This window comes from Oryzias latipes, chromosome 6 (assembly GCF_053564925.1).
Source record: "Oryzias latipes strain Hd-rR chromosome 6, Olatipes_Hd-rR_3.1".
In the NCBI taxonomy this organism is placed as follows: Eukaryota; Metazoa; Chordata; class Actinopteri; order Beloniformes; family Adrianichthyidae; genus Oryzias; species Oryzias latipes.
This window is the reverse complement of record NC_136242.1, coordinates 27650350-27671828: the sequence shown is the minus strand read 5'-3', so window position 1 is coordinate 27671828 and position 21479 is coordinate 27650350. Positions and strand designations below refer to the sequence as shown.

At 37.8% G+C, this 21479-nt stretch overlaps 2 protein-coding genes across 3 annotated transcripts in view; one reads left to right on the top strand and one right to left on the bottom strand.

Moving 5' to 3' along the window:
* Positions 1 to 9453, top strand: part of necab2 (N-terminal EF-hand calcium binding protein 2) — a 142892-nt gene extending 133439 nt beyond the window's left edge. For both annotated transcript variants that reach the window (XM_023955968.2, XM_023955967.2), the window contains 3 exons: positions 134 to 211; positions 2684 to 2775; positions 4707 to 9453. In XM_023955968.2, the coding sequence (XP_023811736.1) occupies positions 134 to 211; positions 2684 to 2775; positions 4707 to 4735 (199 nt within the window). In that variant the 3' untranslated portion in view covers positions 4736 to 9453. The remainder of the gene's footprint in view (positions 1 to 133; positions 212 to 2683; positions 2776 to 4706) is intronic.
* Positions 9454 to 9796: 343 nt separating this feature from the next.
* slc38a8a (solute carrier family 38 member 8a) lies at positions 9797 to 20061 on the bottom strand. Its single transcript, XM_011476347.3, has 10 exons — positions 19659 to 20061; positions 17869 to 18067; positions 17616 to 17772; positions 15339 to 15440; positions 14490 to 14547; positions 13739 to 13853; positions 12831 to 12978; positions 11434 to 11639; positions 11310 to 11361; positions 9797 to 10401 (listed from the first exon to the last, which is right to left on the bottom strand). Exons 1-10 carry the CDS (start codon positions 19854 to 19856, stop codon positions 10299 to 10301), a joined length of 1338 nt encoding a protein of 445 aa, XP_011474649.1. The 5' UTR covers positions 19857 to 20061; the 3' UTR covers positions 9797 to 10298.
* Positions 20062 to 21479: the final 1418 nt, after the last annotated feature.

Below are 21479 nucleotides of genomic sequence, written 5' to 3'. Positions count from 1 at the left end.
AAATGTCACACTTTTTTGGTAATAACAGAGTGCAAAATGTAAAAACAATCTATGCTTTTTGTCAAGTTCTCCTCTTTTGCAGTGTTTACTCTGTTCCTCTCTTTCTGATCACTTTTTCTTTGAAAAACTCCAGTGTGACTGCAGTGCGCCTGCCGGATGGTTTGTCCTTTGTCGTTTACGAATTCTGGGATGGAGAGGAGGAGTGGAAGAGGTGAGTGTGGAAGAAACGCCAAGAATTAAAGTTTGGGAAAGCCTCACCTAAAATCCCCCTCCAGTTTTCTGAAAGAGTCGAGGAAGTGATGTTAAAGTAAACAAAGCGTGTTCAAGTTCATCTCAAACTCTGTCCCACATTTTCACCGGAAAGGCTTTCAAAAAAAGTTTATTCCTGGCCAAAACCCAACAAGAGCAGCACATCTTTTATTTTTGACAGCAGCGCAGACAAGTTCCTTTCATAATAAAATACACCCTGTGTTAAATATGATCCTCCTGCTGCAGTAATTTATTTTAATTAAAAATGAACAAAAACATAACATGACATTTTTTATCACGACTCTTATAAACTCGACAACTATGGTGAAGAATCCAATTTAAAGAAACAAAATATATCCATGTAGATGAAATTATAAAAGTTTAAGAACTTTGCCTCTGGACAGCAACTAAACATTGTTGAGCAGCTTTTTCTTAAAAGCCAAATATCCTTAATAGAGGGATAAAGAAGTTGCATGTGGCTGTGGAGCCTTAGGTTGCAGACCCCTGTGTTAAAAACCCTTTGTTCCATTTATGTACATTAGTCCATTGTAATGAACCATTTTAGTGCCTTTGTGGTGACGTTCTGATGAAATGGTGTAATTGAGGTGGCACAAATCATTTGGTCAGTTCACCGAGTAACCATTAAGCGTGTTTCAACACAAATGAGTCAGTTTCTGTTTAAACCGAGCACGTCCAAAGTTCGGTCAGTAGGCCAAATGTGGCCCGTGTTTAAAATTTCTGTCATAACTTCAAAAATATGTGGGCCTCAGCACTTTCTAAAAATGTGATCTACAATTTCTTGATTGTTACTGGCTAAATTACGTGATGAGCTGTTGTAGACATGCGCCGACACTCTGTGGCTACTTAACCATAGTCTCTATGGTTAAGTAGCCACAGGTTGTTGGCTTAGAGCCTTAAGGCTCTACGCCACACGTGTCAAACTCAAGGCCCGGGGGCCAAATGTGGCCCGCCATGTCATTTTATGTGGCCCGCGAGAGCATAAAAGTTTTTTATTTCTTAGAATAAAAAATAAAAATTGGTGTATATTTATTCATATCTAGGGGGAATCAGACTTGAAATATCGGACTGGGCAACTAGACATTATGACTTAAACCCTGTCAATATAACCTAACCTGATAATCAAATTGAAAAGGACTTATGCTAGAGTAACAAGCAAACATATGTTTTTTATGCAACTGTAATTGTCACTTTAAAAAGTTATAGTAAATAATTCGTTATTTAACATTAAGGAGTAGTTACATTTATTTTTTATTACATTTAGCTATATGTATAAGTTTTATCTGAACCTTCGAGAACAGCCGCTATGCTGGTGTGGCACTCGGTGAAAATGAGTTTGGAAGAACAGAATTTATATATTTCTCTGATCAAAATCACAGGGGTTTGTACTTCTAAATAAGATTGTGTTGTTTTCCTGTTCACATGATTTAAATTTAAAAGTTTACAGGGGAGCATTTAATTGTGAATAATATAACATTTAACCCAGATTTAATGATGACTGAAGTTTTTTTTCCAGACAGACTTTTTCCTTCTTTCAAATCAGAAATTCACAGGATCTTTGTTTTAAACATATTTAGATGTTTTTCTGTTTTATGTGAAGAAAGAAAAGTATGTCACCGCAATACAATTTTCATGAAATAGTTCATTTGCATTTAATGTAATTATAAGAGTTCCAAAAATACTGGCTGAATGCTTGGCACTCATACAGTTTAATCAAACTAAATCTGATCCTCTATGGAAAATAGTTTGGACACTCAATGGTTTGGATAATTAAACCAGCCCATAATGTCCCCCCTAATTTAAACAAAGAAATTCTCTCGGTTCTTGCCTTTTTGGTTAAAAGTAACGTTTAGGATCATTTATTTTTTGTAAAACACATTTTATTTTACATTTCAGATCTTAATGTTATTTGTACACGAGGGCCAGACCAGTTCGCTCCTCAGAATATTGATCCCAAGCAACAGGCAGAACAACCCATCTGCAATGCTGATCCACCGTAATAGTATTAAAAGTCATGACTGAATTACTGTATTAAAATTTCAGAGTCAGCATTCTGCCTCCTCTGAAAGGTTTGTGAAGCTGAGCCTGCTGTTCCCATCTGTTTTTATTGATTGGTGATTGCCAAATAAAAATGCCTTTTTTTTTCATCCATTACTGTCATGTGCCTGATGGGAACAATTTCTCCATCCACATTTAATTAGTAATTTTCCGCGGCAGCAGGTCGTCATGATTTAGTGATGGTGGGCACGAGGAGTTGCTGATGTAGTTTCTGCATCAATGCCCGCCGCATCTTACTGCCATTAATATTTCACTCTTACAGTAAAGCCGCAGGTTGTTTTTTTTTTTTAGGCCTTGCAGGCTTTTGAGTGACTCCTGAAATGAATGTGCCATCACCAACTGCTTGGTGTGATTTCAGACATCTTCAGTCGGCTCCCAACAAAGCCTTTCAGCACGTAAAGGTGGACACGCTGTGCCAACCGGAGGCCATGTCCTCTGTAGCCGTGCCGGGTGAGTACAAAAATGAATCCTGTTCAGATAATAATTTATTTGATCAGGACTTTTGACTGGCTGAATCCATACTTCTTTGAGCTGAACTGAGACCTTCTTAGACCTTTTTAAACTCGTGTTTTAACTTTCTAGAAAAGAGAAACTCACTTAACAAAAACAAAATATAGGAAGGATTCAAATTTGACTGGTATATTCTGAAAGAAACTTTTGTTTGAAAAGGAACTTTGAAAATGCAACACAAATAAACTAGATCCATGTCTCCATAAGGATATGGCCACATAACCCAGAATTCCACTGCGCAGCAACCTAAATGCAAGTCTGTCAGCAAATTGGGCAGGTGGCAGCGCGATGGCCAGGGAGGTTTTTATAAAAAGTTAAAATTTTACGGCGACCGGACAATTTTTTGCCCGGGCACATTTCAAGGTTGTCCTGTGGCAGTCCAGTCACAGGCTGAAGGGCCCTCTTTTTTTTATATACCCCCGGGCTTCCTGGCAGCCATCCATAGACATTTGCTTAATTAGAGCTGCTGCTGGCTGGCAATCGGGCTGCCACCGCCCTGTGGCCGCTTAGTTGTTGCCCAATTTCGCAATGGCGTCATCCCCTGCCACCATCAACATTCATGACCACGCCTACTAATTTTAAAAAAGAAAATCGGGTGGCGGGCAGAAATCTTGAAGATTCTACTGATACCTCCCCATCACGTGGTGGCAGTTGCACTTACAACCCTAGCATAAGGAGGATGATCAGTGTTCTCCTTATTACTAGTGTCAAAAATGTCAGAAATTTCACTTTGACAACTTATTTTGGACAATGCTGCCCCCTAGCAGGCAACTGTTATAACTGCAAAACTGTTTGATTCACTCCTGAGAGTGCAGTGTGAAAGCAGATTAAACCAAATGAAAGTGTGACATTTAAATCTTCTTGAAAAAAAGGCCCCTTAGAATAAAGTCAATCTTAACCCTATTTGCAGATTTTCTTTAAAATAAGCAATATATAAAAAATCTGAAAATGAGGTAAAAAAAAGAAAAGAAAAAATAATTCTAGTCACTAAGACGCGCTTTTTCAGACTAAAATTATTTTGCTGTTGAAAAACTTCTTGATGAGGGTATTTTTCTTCCAGGACATTTTTTCTTAAAATAAGCACCTTTTTTTACATAAGATACAGTTTTTACAGTGTGCTGTAATCATAGTACATAAGTGCCTTTAGAATTATGTTTCAGTGACTTTGTTTTTCATATTAACCCTTGTGCTATCCTAGGCACTTTAACATTGGGAGTTGGGTCATCTAGACCCACTAGACAGTGCTCTGAACCTTTTTTCCTCAATGATTTTTGAATCTCACTGGTGTCCATGGATTACATGAAATCTTTCCATCTTTATCCACCTTTGTCATGGTAGGGAGAACACGCCAATGCAAGGGTGGGGTCATCTAAGATAGCACAAGGGTTAAAGAACAAGTGTCTTTTTAAGATCTAGCAGGTTTCACCACATCAGACATTCATTTTACAGCTAGATGTGTCAAGGGAATCGTGGTAAATTTGAGGGGCCAAACCATTTCTCATCCTATTTTTTAAATTTACTGCATAGTTTAATGATGTGTGATAAAAGAGATGCTCCCATCAAAAGGGACCTTTCAAATTTCAATCATTAAGTTAGACCTAGATAGAAGAACTGCAGCTTTGCACAATCACAAAACTGTTTACTGCATCAAAGTTCTGAAAAGACGCCAATTTCTAAAGATACCTGGCATTGAAAGCAAACAATTTAAAACCACACGCACTTGATTGTGCCGATGCTTACGCTCTTCTTTTCCAACATTCATTTTTCATGCATTTGTCCCCATTTTTGCCAAATTTTCTCTAATCCATCATCAATCTGTTCGCTTTCAATGCTGCGGTTCCCTTAAATCTTCCTGTCGTGTGTTTGTGCAGCCGCCTGGTGCAGCGTGAACAGAGACTGAAGCATGAAGACTCAACTACACGCCAAGACTCCTGGACACTCCTCATTCTTCTCAACTCCCCCTCACACCCCCAAAACTCTCCCTCCCCCTTTATCCTTCACATCCTTTGACTCTTTTTGTAAGTACATGTTTACATAGTGAAAAAAATGAATGGTGTTAAATGCAGTGAAAAACAGAAGAAAATGGTGCATTTGCAAAAAAAAAAAGTTTGCTACTTTAGGATTTCATGTTTCAAGTAGCTTTGAGTCACCTTGAAGGAGGAGTTTGTCATGTAGCAGGGGCCCCGAGGACGGAGGTGTTAATGTAGCAGTCACTATTTAGGAGGAAGTCACAGCACACTGCAGTCAATACAGTTTACAGTTGACCACATTACTCTTACATCAGTCCCAAGTTTAAAGCAATTTCCTTTTCCCCTGGTTGATTAATAAAGTATTTAATGGATTGGATTTATCTGCGCTTTTCAAGACACTCAAAGCGCTTACATTGTGTCCATTATTCATTCACTCCTCATTCATACTTGGTGATGGTAAGCTACGGTTGTAGCCACAGCTGCCCTGGGGCAGACTGACAGAGGCAGACTGACAGAGGCGTGGCTAAGGACACAACGACATTTTTTTTTGGCTGGTGGGAGCGGGGATCTAACCGCCAACCCTTCGGTCATTGGACGACCCGCTCAACCACCTGAGCCACTGTCGCCCTATTTACCGGTAATAGTCAAAGGCACCATGACGGTGCATTCTGCCATAGAAAGGCTATTGTAATTGTGAGAAGTTATGCAAAAGTTTATGACACTCAACCCAGAAGTTTGTGGGTGTCGTGTGCTGGGACAAGTTAATGAAGGAGGTGTCATTTTAAATTTTCCTTTAATGATGGCTTCTTGATGAAACAAACCTCTGCACAGGTTTGGATGACTATCATAGTTACACCAGGGAGCTGTGAAAAAATTACAACTAAAGACAAAAAAGGCAAAAACTGGTTTATTACATTTTATGCATAAATAGAAAGTTGTCATCAATAGAGGCTGTTTTAACCTTGTTTGAGAAAACTCACGAGGAGCCCATTGTTACAGAGGGGACATAGGGGGAACCAGAGTTTTACATCAAAACAACCCGACTTGTAGTTCTTATCAGAACTCAGACAACTTTTGACCTACGTAATTTATAAGTTGAAGAAAAGTGTGAAAAAGAAAAATCCATCAGGCATTACTTAAGGATTGGACAGTTATCTTCTATTTTTAGGACATTTTCACAGATTTACAGTTGGAGAAGTGCAGCCTGACCTTGTTTGCTGAGGCAGAGAAGCACTCAGTTGCAGATGTCTCCAACCCTGTTCCTCATGAGCTCCTGCCCTGCTAGTTTTGCAGCTAACCTGGTCACCTGGATCAGGTGTGTTCAGTCAGAAACTGGGCTTACTTACAATTCCTGGAGCAGGGTTAGCTGCAAAACAAGCAGGACAGCAGCTCACAAGGGCTTTGGTTGGAGATGCTTGAATCCAGTTGTTAAGTGTTTCATTATGTTGACTTACAATGCCTGTTGTGGGAGTAATGTGTGCAATAGTTAGATGGCAACACTTAAAAAAAAATAAAACTGCAAACTTTATCAAACTTTTGAGGCATGAGTCAATTCTCTGAGCAAAGGTGTACTGAGAACAATCCTCAATGCTGTTCATGCAGCTACACTTTAATCTTCTGTTCATCTGTTGATGGTTAGCTTATGTTGGCCGTGTAAGATGAGTAATGGCTGTACATACAATGAAAATGTTGATTTACTATTGGTCATATTTGTATTTATGGACGTGTTTATGTGATATGTTGAGACGTTATTTCTCAGTGAAAGTAGCTTTAGAGGTGCTGGGGCTTCTCTTGAAATGATATACATAACAATAAAAAGCTGAAAAACTCACCTGAACAACAAATATAATGCCTTAAACATCTACAACGTTTAAAAGAAAAAAGATGTGAATGGTTAGGTAGCATAAAGTTTTAATTTTGGTATTAAAATTGAACATTTTTAAAGTGAAAATCCTAAAGTCTCCACATATGTGTGTCTTTTGTTTAGCAGCAGATATGCCTCAACATCAATAAAATACCGCATGGTGCTAAATTTGTGGAAATGTTTAAACTTCTTTAAGATTAATTTGAACAAAATGTACAGCTAAATGTATGTTTGTAAAGTTTAATTATGCTTATTTAAAATTTCAAAATGCTTCAAGGTAAGTACATTAATGCAAGCCCCAATTTGTAAACAATGTAATTGACTTTCTATGTGCTGAGAAAGCATGAGGAAACATTGGAGATAAATGACTCCTTTTTTAAACGGAAATGAAGTAGCAGAAAAAGATTTTCAGCCGGTTTGATGTTTAGATTTTCCTGATCCAAGCAATCAGAGGCTCCAAGGGGAGGATAGTTGGAAATGAAGCAGGATCCCACTGCTCCCCCATCAAAGCCAGGATGGGCTGCCATCCCATAAAAGTTGACTTGTGCATAAAAACACACATATGTGGAAACAGAGGTTTAGGAAAAATACTCAACCATGTTTACTTTGATTGCAAAGACATTTAAATGTTAATTCTGTTAGTGCCTGACCTTTAAAACTGTCATAACCTGCAGAGCACCATTGAAATTCATTAGCGTAGCTACTTGTTGACATTTTCGGGTCCAAAACGATTAAAAGAGAGACCCCACTTCACCTCACTGAGATCCAATTTGATTACAACAAGAGCACAATGTAAAAAAGTGAGAAATGTGACTTTGAAATTGATTTGGAGATTAATGGGATGTCCGTTTGAATCAATAGTGCTTTACTTTCAGCCCTCGTTACTGCTGGAACTATTTTACTTTTGACAGCCTGTGTGTGTGTGAGATTATGGTGGCAGAAGGTGGATCCAGCTACAGTGGTTCTGACGTCCATCCGGCACCATTGCCATGGTTAGGAGGACTGGGCTGCACTGGGCTGGGCTGCGACAGGTCAAGGTCCAAACCCGTATTACAGTAGGTTCAGAAAACTTGAAAATAACCCAAGTTTGTATTAAAGACACCATGTGGAGGTTTTTCATCTGACCATCTGTTTGCTCTCTGCAAAAACAAGAAAGTGACATTAACCCTTGTGCTATCTTAGATGACCCCACCCTTACATTGACGTGTTCTCCCTACCATGACAAAGGTGGATAAAGGTGGAAAGATTTCATGTAATCCATGGACAGCAGTGAAGATCACTAATCATTGAAGAAAAAAGGTTCAGCGCACTGTCTAGTGGGTCTAGATGACCCAACTCCCAATGTTAAAGTACCTAGGATAGCACAAGGGTTAATTGGGTCCCCCTAATTCCACTAGACTTGAGCAGAAAACTTTTTCTCTGTTCGTGCCCATCTCTGTATTTCCATTAAGTTCATGTATGACAAGATGTTTACCTCAGGAACACAAAAGTGTTTTGATATGTATCTCTGGTTTACAAATATTTATTTGGTATTCTATTAGTTTAAACCCCTTTTCACCTATGTTTTTGCTTTCAAGAAGATGCTAAGTTAAGGTAATTTGGAAGCCAAAGTGGTTTAATGCATATTTGCATCAAAGGAAGAAGCAGTTTAATTGCAAATCCTTTCACAAGGAGCTTCAAGGAATGCAAGAAAAGCCTCAAACACTTGCAAAAAAAACCCAGAATTTTTCCCATTTTTTAAAATTAATTTAGCTTCAAAACATTTTAAAAAGGCCAAATTATCCACACAAAAAATTTGCTTTTATAAACATAGCACTGAACGCATTGCAGCTTCAAGACAGAAAACCTTTTGTTTTATATTTAAAAAACAAAAAAAATGCTTTTTTCCCCATTAACTTTACAATCACCTTTAAATGAATAAAGCAAAAAACTAAATAGAGGCTTTAAATGCTTCCTTACTCCTCACTCAAAAATCTCCATATGGTCTCCTTAAACTTTTTAAAAATAAAACATTTCTTGAAGGACCTGTTGTATTCTCAATAAACCCAAGCCATACTGCATGGATCTGCTTATTAGCTCTCTTGTGAAAGCCATAGCTAGCTGGAGTCCAGCCGAGTGCAGCCCATCCCTCGTGTAAACAGCGCCCCGAGTGGCCAGCTTGTGTAAAATGACATTGTGACTAAACTGTTAGAAATGCCAATACTGTTACCTGCTGATACATTCCTCAGACTGTGTTCTTTTCTGCCCACCCCCTCACATGAAGCTGTTAGTGATGCTGCATGTTTCCTGGAGCAGCAGCAGGACACATGGCGGTGCCCCCCCCCTGTTGAGGGGGAAGCTGTTCAAAAGCCAGTCAGGAATTTGCCAAACTGACTGCCATTAATACCCCCCACTCTTCCTGTGGCTGTGTTATTTTTTATCCTTTGACTGAGTGCATGTCAAATGAATGTCCAGTAACAACTTTGCTGTAGTTTTAGGCCATGATACTCTTTAATGCGTTTTGTGCATTTCTTACCTTCTTTCTTTTCTAGTATTCCTATGAAAGACAAAATCTATTCTATAAGACATATATATGAAAATATATGACTAGAAAAATGAATGAAGATTCACTTTTATGGCGATGTTTAATGAAATAATTCTTAATGTATGTTTCAGTAAAACTGCTTTCTCTTCAAGTGTAGAGACTTATTGCAGGGATGCAAGTATATTTGGTCTGTAAAGGATATCTTGTTGAAATTTTAGACAATGTAGAGTGATGCGACTCAATAAAACTGTAAAACTTGAGGTTTGTGTTTAGTCTGCATTTGTGCTTTTTCCTCAATTTAATATTCTGGTATATCTTTTCAGACTTTGGAAAAATACTTAAGATCTGCAAAACAGTTGAAATCTAACTTTGTTCTGAGCATGTGGGGCTGAAATTCTGTCTACAATCTCTTTTCATTTCTAAAACAATCAGGTGTACAAAAATAGTTTTTTTTTAATTACATGTATTAATTATTTAACTTGTGGCTAAAGAAAATTTTGGTTTCTTTTATAAAAACTACTCACATGAGTGGTTCATTCCTCATTCAGATACTTTGATCCTTCCAGAAAAATAAAGACTTTTAGATGTGTAAAATAAAAATCTGATGTAGAGGTTTAGTTTATTTAAATGTATTTAAAATACTTTTATGCAGAAAATCCAATTATTTTCTTTTTAGCAGGTATGGACTATATTTCATATGATTACCGTACCAGATTCAAGTGTGTTTTACCAAAAAGAAGCTGCCAGGTTAGGTTAGCTGGGAACCAGCAGAACAGTGGCCATGTGGGCTGGAGGTCAACATCTATAAATGTTTGCTAACAGTAAAGTCAAAATTAGAAACATGAAGAAAAGTAAGATCTGCTCCTGACTGTTGGAGCTTGATAGAGTCATAAAACTGCAGAAAACCTGAGGGTTTCAGTCAGACATCACTGTTGGCTCATTGCTGTTGATCCATTCAAGTAGGTTAAAAATAACATTTCTCAGATATTGGGGGGGGCACGGACTTCAGCAAAAGTTCATGGTTTGATGCTCCTTTAGGTGATTTCTAAACCAGGACTACAGTTACCACCGTTTGGGTAAGAAACACCTGGATGGTAGAGCAGTGTCACACCTTCCCAAGGAGCTCCATCACAGCGACGCTGGTACTCTGGCCGAAGATGAAAGCGCCGCAGATAAGGGTCACCCCTCCCCAAGCAGTGAGGACAACCCTGAGAGGAGACACAGGGGATGAAGGTTGTAGCATCATTGAAACTGCTGAAAAGGAAAATTGTTCTCTGATGGTTTTACAGTAAAGCAGAAAATCCTCCTAAGCACTCCTGCTAAAGAATGTCTGAAGCTACATTCACTCAACCCTCAGCAATGTGCGTTCGAGCAGCCACTTCCAATGAAAAGTCTATGTAAATGTGCAATTTTAGCTCCCAAGTTCCCCTGATTTAGATCAATCTAGACATCTGTTTCTATCAAACAATCTAGATTGATATCTTTTAAGAAGAATGTTCAATAACAATTTTGCTAGTAGTTTTAGGTCATCCTGTCCTTGAATTGATATTTATATAGATCTATCCAGATTATACAAACATAGAAGACAAACTCGGTTGACGTGCTATTTGCTCAGTGTCTTGAGTTTTTTGAAGATCTTTCTTTTCTATAGAGATCTATACCATCCAGATCTCTATCTAGATCAATCTAGATTGACATATCTATAGCTTAATTTCTATCTCTTCCTAGGTTTAGAAATCATAGATACATAAATCTTTACCTAGATCTGGGTGATTAAAGCGCTTTGGGCCTTAATCAAGCAAGAAAATCAACGTTTACCATTTCACTTGGCTCCTCTATACCTGCTGAAGTTTTACCAATGGCCTGTAGTCAGTTAGTGAAGGTATACACTATGTTTCTTGAAAGGGTGATGGTAACATTTAAAGCTATTTAAAAATGAAATCAAAGCCATTTTAAAGCGCTGAAAAAGTCTTGAAGCAGCCCAGAGGCCTTGCAGTGGTCATGTGATCTTTAGCTTGATAAAGCAGCCAACCAAATTGTGTCTCTGAACTTTATTCCTAACAACCACACAAACATCACATCACTGTCATGACTGTGGTTCATGGAGACTCCTCACCTGGTTCTGCAGGACACGGGTTCAGTCTGCATGCAGAACATCAGACAGAGTCCTGTGGAAACACAGAGCAGCCTTTAGCAGGTCATGCAAAGTCCTAACTGAGCATGCCCAGACCACAATCCACCTGGAAAGATGAAGATGAAGAAGGCACTGATTCCCCCGATGACACCGATGACCTTACTGATGTCGGGTACGAACACAGCGATCAGAAGTGTAATTATGATCCAGAGCACCGTCAGCAGGTAGCGGCTCCGCCTTTCCAGCTTTGCTGAGGCCACACCTTCCCGCTGCCGTCGCTGCCAGCTCCGCAGAGAGTCCTGAATGACCGACCTGTTAAGGAAAGTGGGGATAAAATCACAACTGACAAGATACTAGGACCTTAAAAGTAAGAATTTAAATCAAATACCATTATTTAAAAATTTGACTCGCATGTAGAAGTGATTTGTGACGGTAGCTAGAAACTATAAACTGATCGTTTAGTCTGTGGTAAATATTTAAAAAAATATTTCAAATGATCACGGGAGACTACTTTGTCTGAGAAATGTATGAAAAAAATGCATTTACACTTTGTGATTTTGGGAAAAAGCAGTAATTTTTCTGTGTACTGACTAAATTTGATTGACTATATCAGCGTCTATTTTTAGGTTCCAACCAAATAGCAGATTTGAAATAAAATCTTCCAAATAAACCTTTGTTTTCCATTCATAATTTGTTATGTAGTTTTTTTTTGTTTATATAAATGACTTTTTTTAATTTTCATTTTTTTCTTTTAACTCTTAACAGGCTGTCTTCTTCAGAATCATTTATTCATTTATAATCATCAATATTTCCAAATTAAACTTAGAAGTTTTTTAGTAAGTTCAAAAATATTTACGTACAAAAAACAAAAAGGAACTAACTTTTCATGCCTTCCACTAACAAACAGATTTCCTCTGTCGTTCATTCTGGAAGCGCCGTCTTGAAGTTGAGTTTCAGCAACTGGACTTAAAATCTTCTTCCTTGAAACATTTCGCTGCTCATCCCTTATGTTTTTGCATTTTTAGGTTTGAAGCCTCAAAGTTTTCAATAATTTTTTAGGTTTGACCTATAAGCATCATTTGTTTTCCCTAAAATGTTCTAATTTTTAAACTGTTTGTCTCCCTTTTGACTTATTTATGTTTTGTCATACCGATGCTTCAATTTGTGGGGAAATTCCTGTAGCAAGTAGGCTAATAGTTGCACTAATGTACTTCCACTTTTAATTGCTCTTATTGTAATAATAAAAAAAACTTTTTTTTAAAGACTAAACTGGTTTAAAAAGAAAAAAATGGTTGCACCCTTCCTGACTACATGGTATTTACCCGGACTTGGGGGCAGCAGGATAATGTAGAAAAAAACACTGCCAAAGAAAAATAAGCATATTTTCTATTGGGATACGTGAGAAAAAGCATTATTGTCAATACCCCATTACATAATTTTAACTTGCACAAAGTTGACTTTTAGCTGCTTCTGTTTGGTTTTTTGAAGCGTTCACCTTCTCACCTGCCCAGCAGCACGAGGATGGGATAGATAGTGATGATGGAGACTCCAAACAGCAGCCTGGCGACAAGCATCATGACATCACTGCTGGCATATGACATTAAAATGTCGGCCTTCACCTCCCTCCCAAATGTCAGGTACCCATAAACCCCTGCAATAGACAGAAACCACTTCATTCAGCAAAGCAATCACTTCTAAACATTACACTGTCAGACACTTTATAATAAGAGTTTAATGTGTACTTATTATATTTCTGCTTCTATTCTATTTTGCATTTTACCTTGTTACGTGCAGCACAGTGGTTAGCGCTCTTGCCTCACAGCAAGAGTTCAAGTCCCGGCTGGGGGACTTGAAACAGAACACCAATGGGGGACTTTTCTGTGTGGAGTTTGCATGTTTGCATGCGTGGGTTTTCTCCGGGGACTCCGGCTTCCTCCCTCCGTCCCAAAACATGCTTCATAGGTCAATTTGGTCACTCTAAATTGTCCATAGGTGTGAATGTGAGAGTGAATGGATGTGTGATTGTGGCCCGGCCACAGACTGGCGACATGTCAAGGGTGTACCCTGCCTTCGCCCACAAGTGGCCGGGATAGGCTCCAGCAGCCCCGTGACCCAGAAAGGGACAAAACAGAAGAAGATGATGAATGAATGAATTTTACCTTGTTACAATCTGTTTTTATACTCTCTTTTTATTTTTTACTTACATATATTTCTTGCATTTTTGTGTATTTGTTTAGATTTGATGGCACGGGGTAGATGACACAGCAAGAATTTTATTTCACGGAGAACGTTGCTTCTTATGACAATAAACACTCAGAATCTTGAAGGTTTTTTTCTTTCTTTCTTTTTCTTTTTAACAGATATTTAGTTCAGGTGTGTGTCAGAGGAGTGCGAGGCGGGAGGCATCTGACCTGTGAGGGAGTAAATGATGAGGCAGATGACCATGGCCACCACAGAGACTGCCACCCAGTGGGAGAGCTGCTGGTCCTCCATGCTGCTGTAGATGGCGATGGAGGCCTCGTGGCACTGAAAGAAAAGTGCAAAACACACCTGCAGTTCCAACTGCAACAGTAATGCCAAAAACTGACCAAAAAAAATAAGAACACTACTGCAATAACAGGATTTTAATTTCTTTCATCTGTTAGGAGAATGTAGATCTAATATGTTTTAGCTTCCAGTTGAAAAATCTGTTTTCCAAGTTAAAATGCTACAACAAGATATTAATAATAAAATATAACAATAAACGTGAATCCACCGTGCCTGCGTCTTTGTTACCTGCGTATGTGAAACTTTCGAGAATCAGGCAGAGCAGCTTCTGCTACGTGAAAACAACTGAAGCCCGTTGAGACAACTGTGTTGTAATTTTGGGCTAGATAAATAAAACTGAAAAGAAAACTGTCTTAATAAATCCAGATGTCAAGGAAAACTCCACAATTGTTGCAAAACATTGACTTTCTCTAAGCACAGTAAACTGGTAGGAAAATGCGTTCAGTCAAACTAGGTTCTCTCGTGAGTTTTGTGACAGTCGTCACTGAGGTTTCTGCCTCCTCCACATGGCTGCAGTCAGTGGCCTGCAGCTCTGCAGCAGCAGGACCACACTAACAAATGTCAACTTGGACTCTAGCGGTCTGACAAAATCACATTTTTAGTTGGTGGACTCACTTGAAAACCAAAGCAGATGGTTGGAATCACACTAAACATGGAGGTCCAGGAGCTCTTCCTACACAGACAAACAAATGTTCCATTTATTTACCTAAAAATGTCCTTGAGCTTTAGATGACGCTGCTGCTTTTAGACCTAATTCACAATAAGATCATGAAACAAACAAGTTTGGTCATAAAACCTTGAATTTGATTAAATACATGAAAGGTGTCTTTCTTATGTTTTATGTGGTTCTGATAAAACTCAAAAATAAGAAAACAAGGGAACATTTAACATGTTATTTACTTTATTATTTGTACTATAGAAAAAATGAAGTATCGCAAATGTCAATGTTTTCTACCTTTTAACAGTTTAAACTATGGGATTTATTTGGAAGTCTTGTGACTTTTGATGCAGAAAGAAAACAAGTGGAAACAGAAACAAGTAAAGAACATAAAAAAACTTGCGGTAAAGTACTAAACGCAAGTAAATATGCATGTGACAAAAATATGAAATAATAACTTTCTAACAATCAAAACCATTTTAGGAACTAATTCTGTTTTTCTTTTTTTTTAAGTGATTTGGATTGTAGAAAAAAAACAACTATTTTTATGAAAAGGAAGTTATAAACATGAATTACAGGTAATAAACCTCAATGAAATACTGACTCAAAAGTGCTGCTTCTCTGAACAATGTTTAAAACTGAAGCTTTCATTTCTTCTTTCCAATGTGAAAACACGATTGCAGTACCAATCTCAACCACTGTGTGGCAGGGATTCATACTGCTCCTTAGAAAATCATTCAGTAACGGGGATAAAATGATTTAGGTCAAAGATTTCACACATATTTCATGATTGTACGAAAACATACCCAGTGGAGTGGATCGGGATGTGAACTCGAACAGTCGGTAAGGTGTGATACTTGATGATGATGGCCACGGTGAGGTAGGTGGCAGCCAGAGTACCAAGAATGCTGTAAAACACAGAAAACTGCTTAGAGTTATATTCCTGTTAAAAATGATGATTCTAATATTATTAATCTAAAACGGAGATGTCCACACATGGAGAAAACCTAGAACAGTAAAGAACCTTCCAGACCAGAATCAGTTCAAAAACAAGGACTCATCCATCCTAATAACAAAAGATGGAAAGAAGTGCAGGTCTCACTTGACTAGAAAAGGTAAGGGTTCATGGTTCAAAACAAAGAAAGAGACTGGTCAAAGGTGGATCTGTAGGAGAAACTGTTAAGCAAAAAGAACACAATAACTGGTCTCACATTGAATAAAAAAAATCTGTATCCTACACAACACCTTAGGACAAATGTTCTGATGATGAGACAAAAAGGACACTTCCTGCATGTTTTTCATGCCGGTAAATCTGGTTTCAAACTAATTGCATTTCATAAAGAACATTTTAAAACCTATTAGACCATGAGTAAAACATGGTGGCGGTAGTGTGATTGTAAGGGCAGGTTTTCCAGCTGACTGGTGGACCTATAATTTAGTTCAGAGAATCTTGTCTATTATTTCTGCACCAGTATAATAAGCAAGACCACCTCTGAGTGGATTGACCCCTTCATGCCATATGTCGCTCATTCGCCATGTGTCAATAAATCAAGGAGTCTACTCAATTAAGCATCATCTTTAACGCTCAAAACACGAGGAATATTTTTTATTACTTACTGTAAATAAATTCAGGCATAAAGAGGTTAAAGAGAAACTAGAAATGGTCTGTTGAGATTCTGATTAAAATCTGACTGGAGATGCTTTTCATCCCCTTAATATTCATTCAAACCAGAAAACGAACTTCTTTTTATCTTTATAAAAAAATATTGTGGCTAAAAAGCTAACTTTTCTGTTTACTTGCATTGTTTGAGATACTAATCTCCATCAACTAAAGGTAACTAAAATGTATATTTTTAACAACATTATATAATAGTGAAAATGGAATTTCACTAGTATTTCTGTCTCATAATTCAAAATAAAAGTCAATACCGGAATTCTTTTTTCATTTTCACAATAAAGTCAAAAATAAAATGAAAAATCAATCCGCCAAACGGCTTTTTCTGTTTCTTCCTTAAACCGCTCATTCTGTCACAAAATTAAAATGATTAAAAATTTATTTGACATTTCATTTTCAAAAAGTTATCTAGTAAATATGTAGCAAAATTCATTTAGAAATATCTAATTTGACAATTAAAATAAATGAACAGACATGCTTTTTCATTTTCACAATGTAATTGAATTGAATCAAAAATAAAATTTAAAATCAATTCTCCAAAATGCTTTTTCATTTTTTACTTCAACACTGCTCATTCTGGGATTTAATTAAAGTGATGCAAGAGGGGATTGCATTTTAGTTTTCACATTCACAGCGCAAAAAGTGTTGCATAATTAATTTCCAGTCAGCATTTCCAGGTGGGAGGTGAGGCGATGACGTTTTTGGTACATTTTACACTTTCTGGAGAACTTTTTGAAAATGAAATGTCAAATACAGTTTACTTATCATTTTAATTAAGTGACAGAATGACAGTGTTGAAGAAGAAAAAGAAAACGCCATTTGGCGGTTCGATTTTTCATTTTATTTTTGAGTCAACGAACACAGCTTTATTGTGAAAATAAAAAAGCATTTCGGGGATTGACTTTCAATTTGAATTATGGGACAGATATGCTTCCATAGATCTCTTCTTTCATATAAAAAATGATAAAATGAAAAAAAGGTAAAAAGAAAAAGCTAAAAATGGATTTTTCATTCCTGTGATTTTAGGCAGTCCTGTGTTCAATAACCCACTCCGCTCAAAAATGTGTTTTATTGTGGCATTTTTCTGATTGACCTGTCCTATATAAAGCAAATTAGGCTTAAAATTGCATTTTTAAGTATTTTTTCTCAAATTTTTTTGTGTCAGGAGCAGACGGAAAGAAAATCACGTTTGTGATGCAGAAAATACATTGGAGGGGCAAGAGCTCCCTGCTCCACAATAAAGAGGTACTACTGCCGCTCTGCAGAAACTGTCATAGGAAAAAACAGTTTTTTTTTGTTTTGGCTAATAACGGAATACTTATAATTAAAAGACCACTGGAAACAGTTCCATCAAACGGCTTAAGAAAAATGTTAACATTGAGGCTTGAATGCATTGATAGAAGTTAACCTTGTGTATTTCTGCAGGCTGATCTCTTTGGGGATGGACAGCGGCAGGATGATGAAGATGCAGAGCAGCAGCAGAGCGAAGCGGTGGTCAGTGTAGAAGTGGTAGAGCATCTCTGACTTTGGCAAACCAGTTACCACCTCGTACAGCGAGCCGCACACTGATGACAGAAGAAAGACCAAAAACTCAGGATGTGCCGCTGCAACACACACACAGAAATCTACACAGAAACATAAACGACGATGCAAACACTGACACTTTTCCAGCTGGTCGTTCATGATGACCAGAAAGGCAACAGATATCATGAAGAGGTTGAAGATGAAACAGATCTCGCACAGCTGCCCGATGGCCGGTCCGCAGACCTCTTTGACCACAGCCTGGTATGTGCACCGACCGCTGATGGACGAGGAGTAACCCAGGATGATGAGGCTGCTGGTGAGGAAGACGAGCGAGATCTAAGCCGAGAAAGAAAAATATCAGTGTCGGTAATTACAACATGTTTTTTGTCCTTTCCAAGACAACATACTAGTATTTCTTTAGCCTCATTAACTAAATTTTTGCCGCCTAAAAAATAAGTTGTCTTCTCAGTTGGTGTTTTTTTTCTTACAGCTTTAAATTTTTAGAATAGCGCACCTCTTAATTTAGTCACTTAATTTCTACTAACACGCTGCTAAGACAACATTTTCAAAATTCATTTTACACCATCATCACTTTAAGTGATTTCACATGTTCTTCAGAATGAAGTATAAGAATTTTCAAAATAAAATAACTTCTTGAACCAGTTTTTAGCCATGGCAGCTCAACTTTCCTTTAATGATTAAACACTAAATAGCTTTAGTATTTTTTTTATTATTATTGTCAAATTACACAACGTTCCCAATGCAGGTAATTTTTAGATGCAAAATGTTCTCTACTTTACTTTATTATTTTGAATAATAATGTTTTTAAAAATGTATTTAGCAGAAATCAGATGTATTTTTTGTGATGCTTTGCAAGGCTCTAATTCTATTTCCTTTAAATCCATTTAAAAGTGTCCATATTTGCTTCACTATGAAAAAGATAAAAATAAGATAGATTGACAAAATCCTGCTGCACAAGAAAAGTAAAAATCTAATCCGATTTAGTTCTACATGAGGCTCTGGAGCCACATGTGGCTAATTGGCTTTTAGAAACATGCAATTAATTTGAATAAACAATGAGTTTGACGTTTTTATTTTAATCAATTAAGTATTTTTATTTGCATTTAGATTTTTTTAACATCATATAAATGAGTAAAATGACCACCAAAAGTTTACAAACAGTATTTTCTGTCAGAGATTTATTATCCTTACATTCTGATGCACAACAGTATCTAGTCGCTGTTCAGAGACAAAGTTCTTAAAATATTCAATTGCATTAAAATATAAAAATGTATTTAAAAAAAAGAAGAGGGGGGGAAACCAGTGTTGTCATGTTAATAGTAAAAGGAGGAAATGGATAAATGAGCATCAGTTGTTATGATAGCAAATGCAATATTTGATTTTCTTGCTGCTATAATGCATATACCGGCACAATGGCATATAAATGAAATGATCCATACTTAACACAGGGTACATTTTATTTTGAAAGGATGTGTCAAAAGTAAATGTGTTGTACCATATATAGAAAAGTAAAACTGTGAACTGATTTAATTATTGTAAATATTTAAAAGCTACATTTTATGAAAGAACGGCTTAATGGCCATAACATTTCTTAAACAATAAAAGTGACCCTCACTGGGTTGTGGTCAGTAAGAAACTGGATTAAATGACTCTTGAAAGGTTGCAGACCCCTGTTCTTAAAAAAAAAAAAAAACTCCCAGAATCCTAACGTGCAGAAAACTTTTCCTGTTAACCAAAGGGGGAGGGGGGGGGCGCAAACAGGTGAGCACAGGTGGAACTCATCACCTTAATGAGCTTCCTCTTTCAGCAGGTAGAGCCTCCACTTTGCAACTAACGATATCTATAAAAAAAAAGTACACCCCACCCACCAAGCGCCACCTGCAACACCTTAAGTTACTGGGCTCACCAGCTCCACCGTGACCGCGCTGCGGACCCCCCCGGCTCTCTCGAAGGCCCATGGAAAGTTGAGGAGGCCGGCGCCCAGAGCGGATTTCAGCATGACGAACACGGCCCCCGTAGAACCGAGCCGCGGCCCGGCGTCCAGCGGCGGCTTGGCTGTGGACGACGTCAGCAGACTGATGCTCTCTCTGGCGAGCGCCTCCATGTTTGCTCTCCGAAAACTCAGAGGGAAGATGCTCGAGGCAGCAGCCGCGAGCTGGGATGCTGGGTGGGTGTGTCCGGGTGGGTGTGCCCGACGGAGGAGACTGCTTCTGGTGCGTTCAAGTGCTGCTCGGAAACTAAGCTTTTAGTTGTAACCCCAGTATTGTGCGGTGCTCTAAAACTTGTTTTTTAAAGCAAGTATGCTTTCCTTCCCAATCAAAAAGTATAATTCCCATAAAGTATATTCATCATAAATCAAGATTAAGACCACGTGTGGTAACCTAAAAAAGTTTAGTACCAAACATTTTCAAAGACCCACTCCAATGAAAACCAGTTTTGCTTTATTTTAAAAGGTTTTTTTGTGGGATTTTTCTTGCGATGGACCTATATAAATGAAGGTTAAATGTTCAATTCTGAGTAATTCTTTATTCAAATAGTTGTGAATCAGGAGCAGGAAAAAAAAAAGAAGTTTTAAAAAGCTTGCAGCAGTGATGTAGGAGCTACCATCGGTGGGCCACAAGCTCCCAGGTGTGCACCATTCCAATACATCCACTTTTTTAATGCACCACTAATGTTAGCTTGGGGTTGCAAAGAGCTGTATCTAGCGAGACAAAGTGTGAACAAAGGGATGATGGGAAACGAGGTCAGGCTTACTCCACACCAACAGTCCTGCCCACAACTCAGAGACAAAATTCTAATGAACTCCAGTTGCTCTAAAGTAACTGACAAGTTTTTTGATTTTGTCTCAAACCAGATTTATCATAATTAAAAGACTACTTTGAAAATAGATAAGATCGGAATTTTAATGAATGCAAAATCAGGAAAATCACTTTTTTTCACATAAAATCAAAAACAATTTCATCAAATTAAGGCTGCAAGTAAACAAAGGACAACGCAAATCCTGGTTGCGACACAGAGACACAAAAGTAGGTGAATATTTTTCTCCACCACAGATTCGAAAAAAGTTGTTTGGTTGGCATGCCACCTCCATTGAGGCTATTTTAAATCAAAATGTCACACCATACCCATTTATTCTCAGAGCAAATATTTAAAAAATAAAATAAAAGTTGAACTCTGGGTTCAACTGTGGCTTGAATTGGCTGGAGAGAGCTGTGATCAAATAAGATTTTTATATTTCTGTCAGCAATGTTTGGTGCACACAAAAAAGTAGATACATTAAAATGCAAAGTCAGATTCACCTGTATGAGTCCAGCAGGAGTGACACTGGAGTGCAAATATTATGCAAGTCCGCATTTAGTGACCCAAGATGTCTGCTTCATTCGTCACTTGCAAAATTGGTTTTTCAAACACTTTTATGAGAATGTGGTAGAGATCCAGAATTCATTTGGTTGACTCACAGGTTGTGACGTTAAGGTTTTACAGCAGATCTTTAAAGGATAAAGCTTCCTTTGCTTCACAGAAAACAGCATTTGAACTTCTTTCCACTTAAAAATGTGGGGCTATATCCAAATTAAGCCACAAGTCATTTGAGGGTAAAATCATTTCCACATTTGGATTTTCTCAAGCCCAGTTTGGTCAGTTTCAGGACTTCACGGTCATGTGAACCCCTTATTAATTTCTTCACACATCCAGTTCAGGCTTTCCAAGCCTAAATCAAAAGGCGACA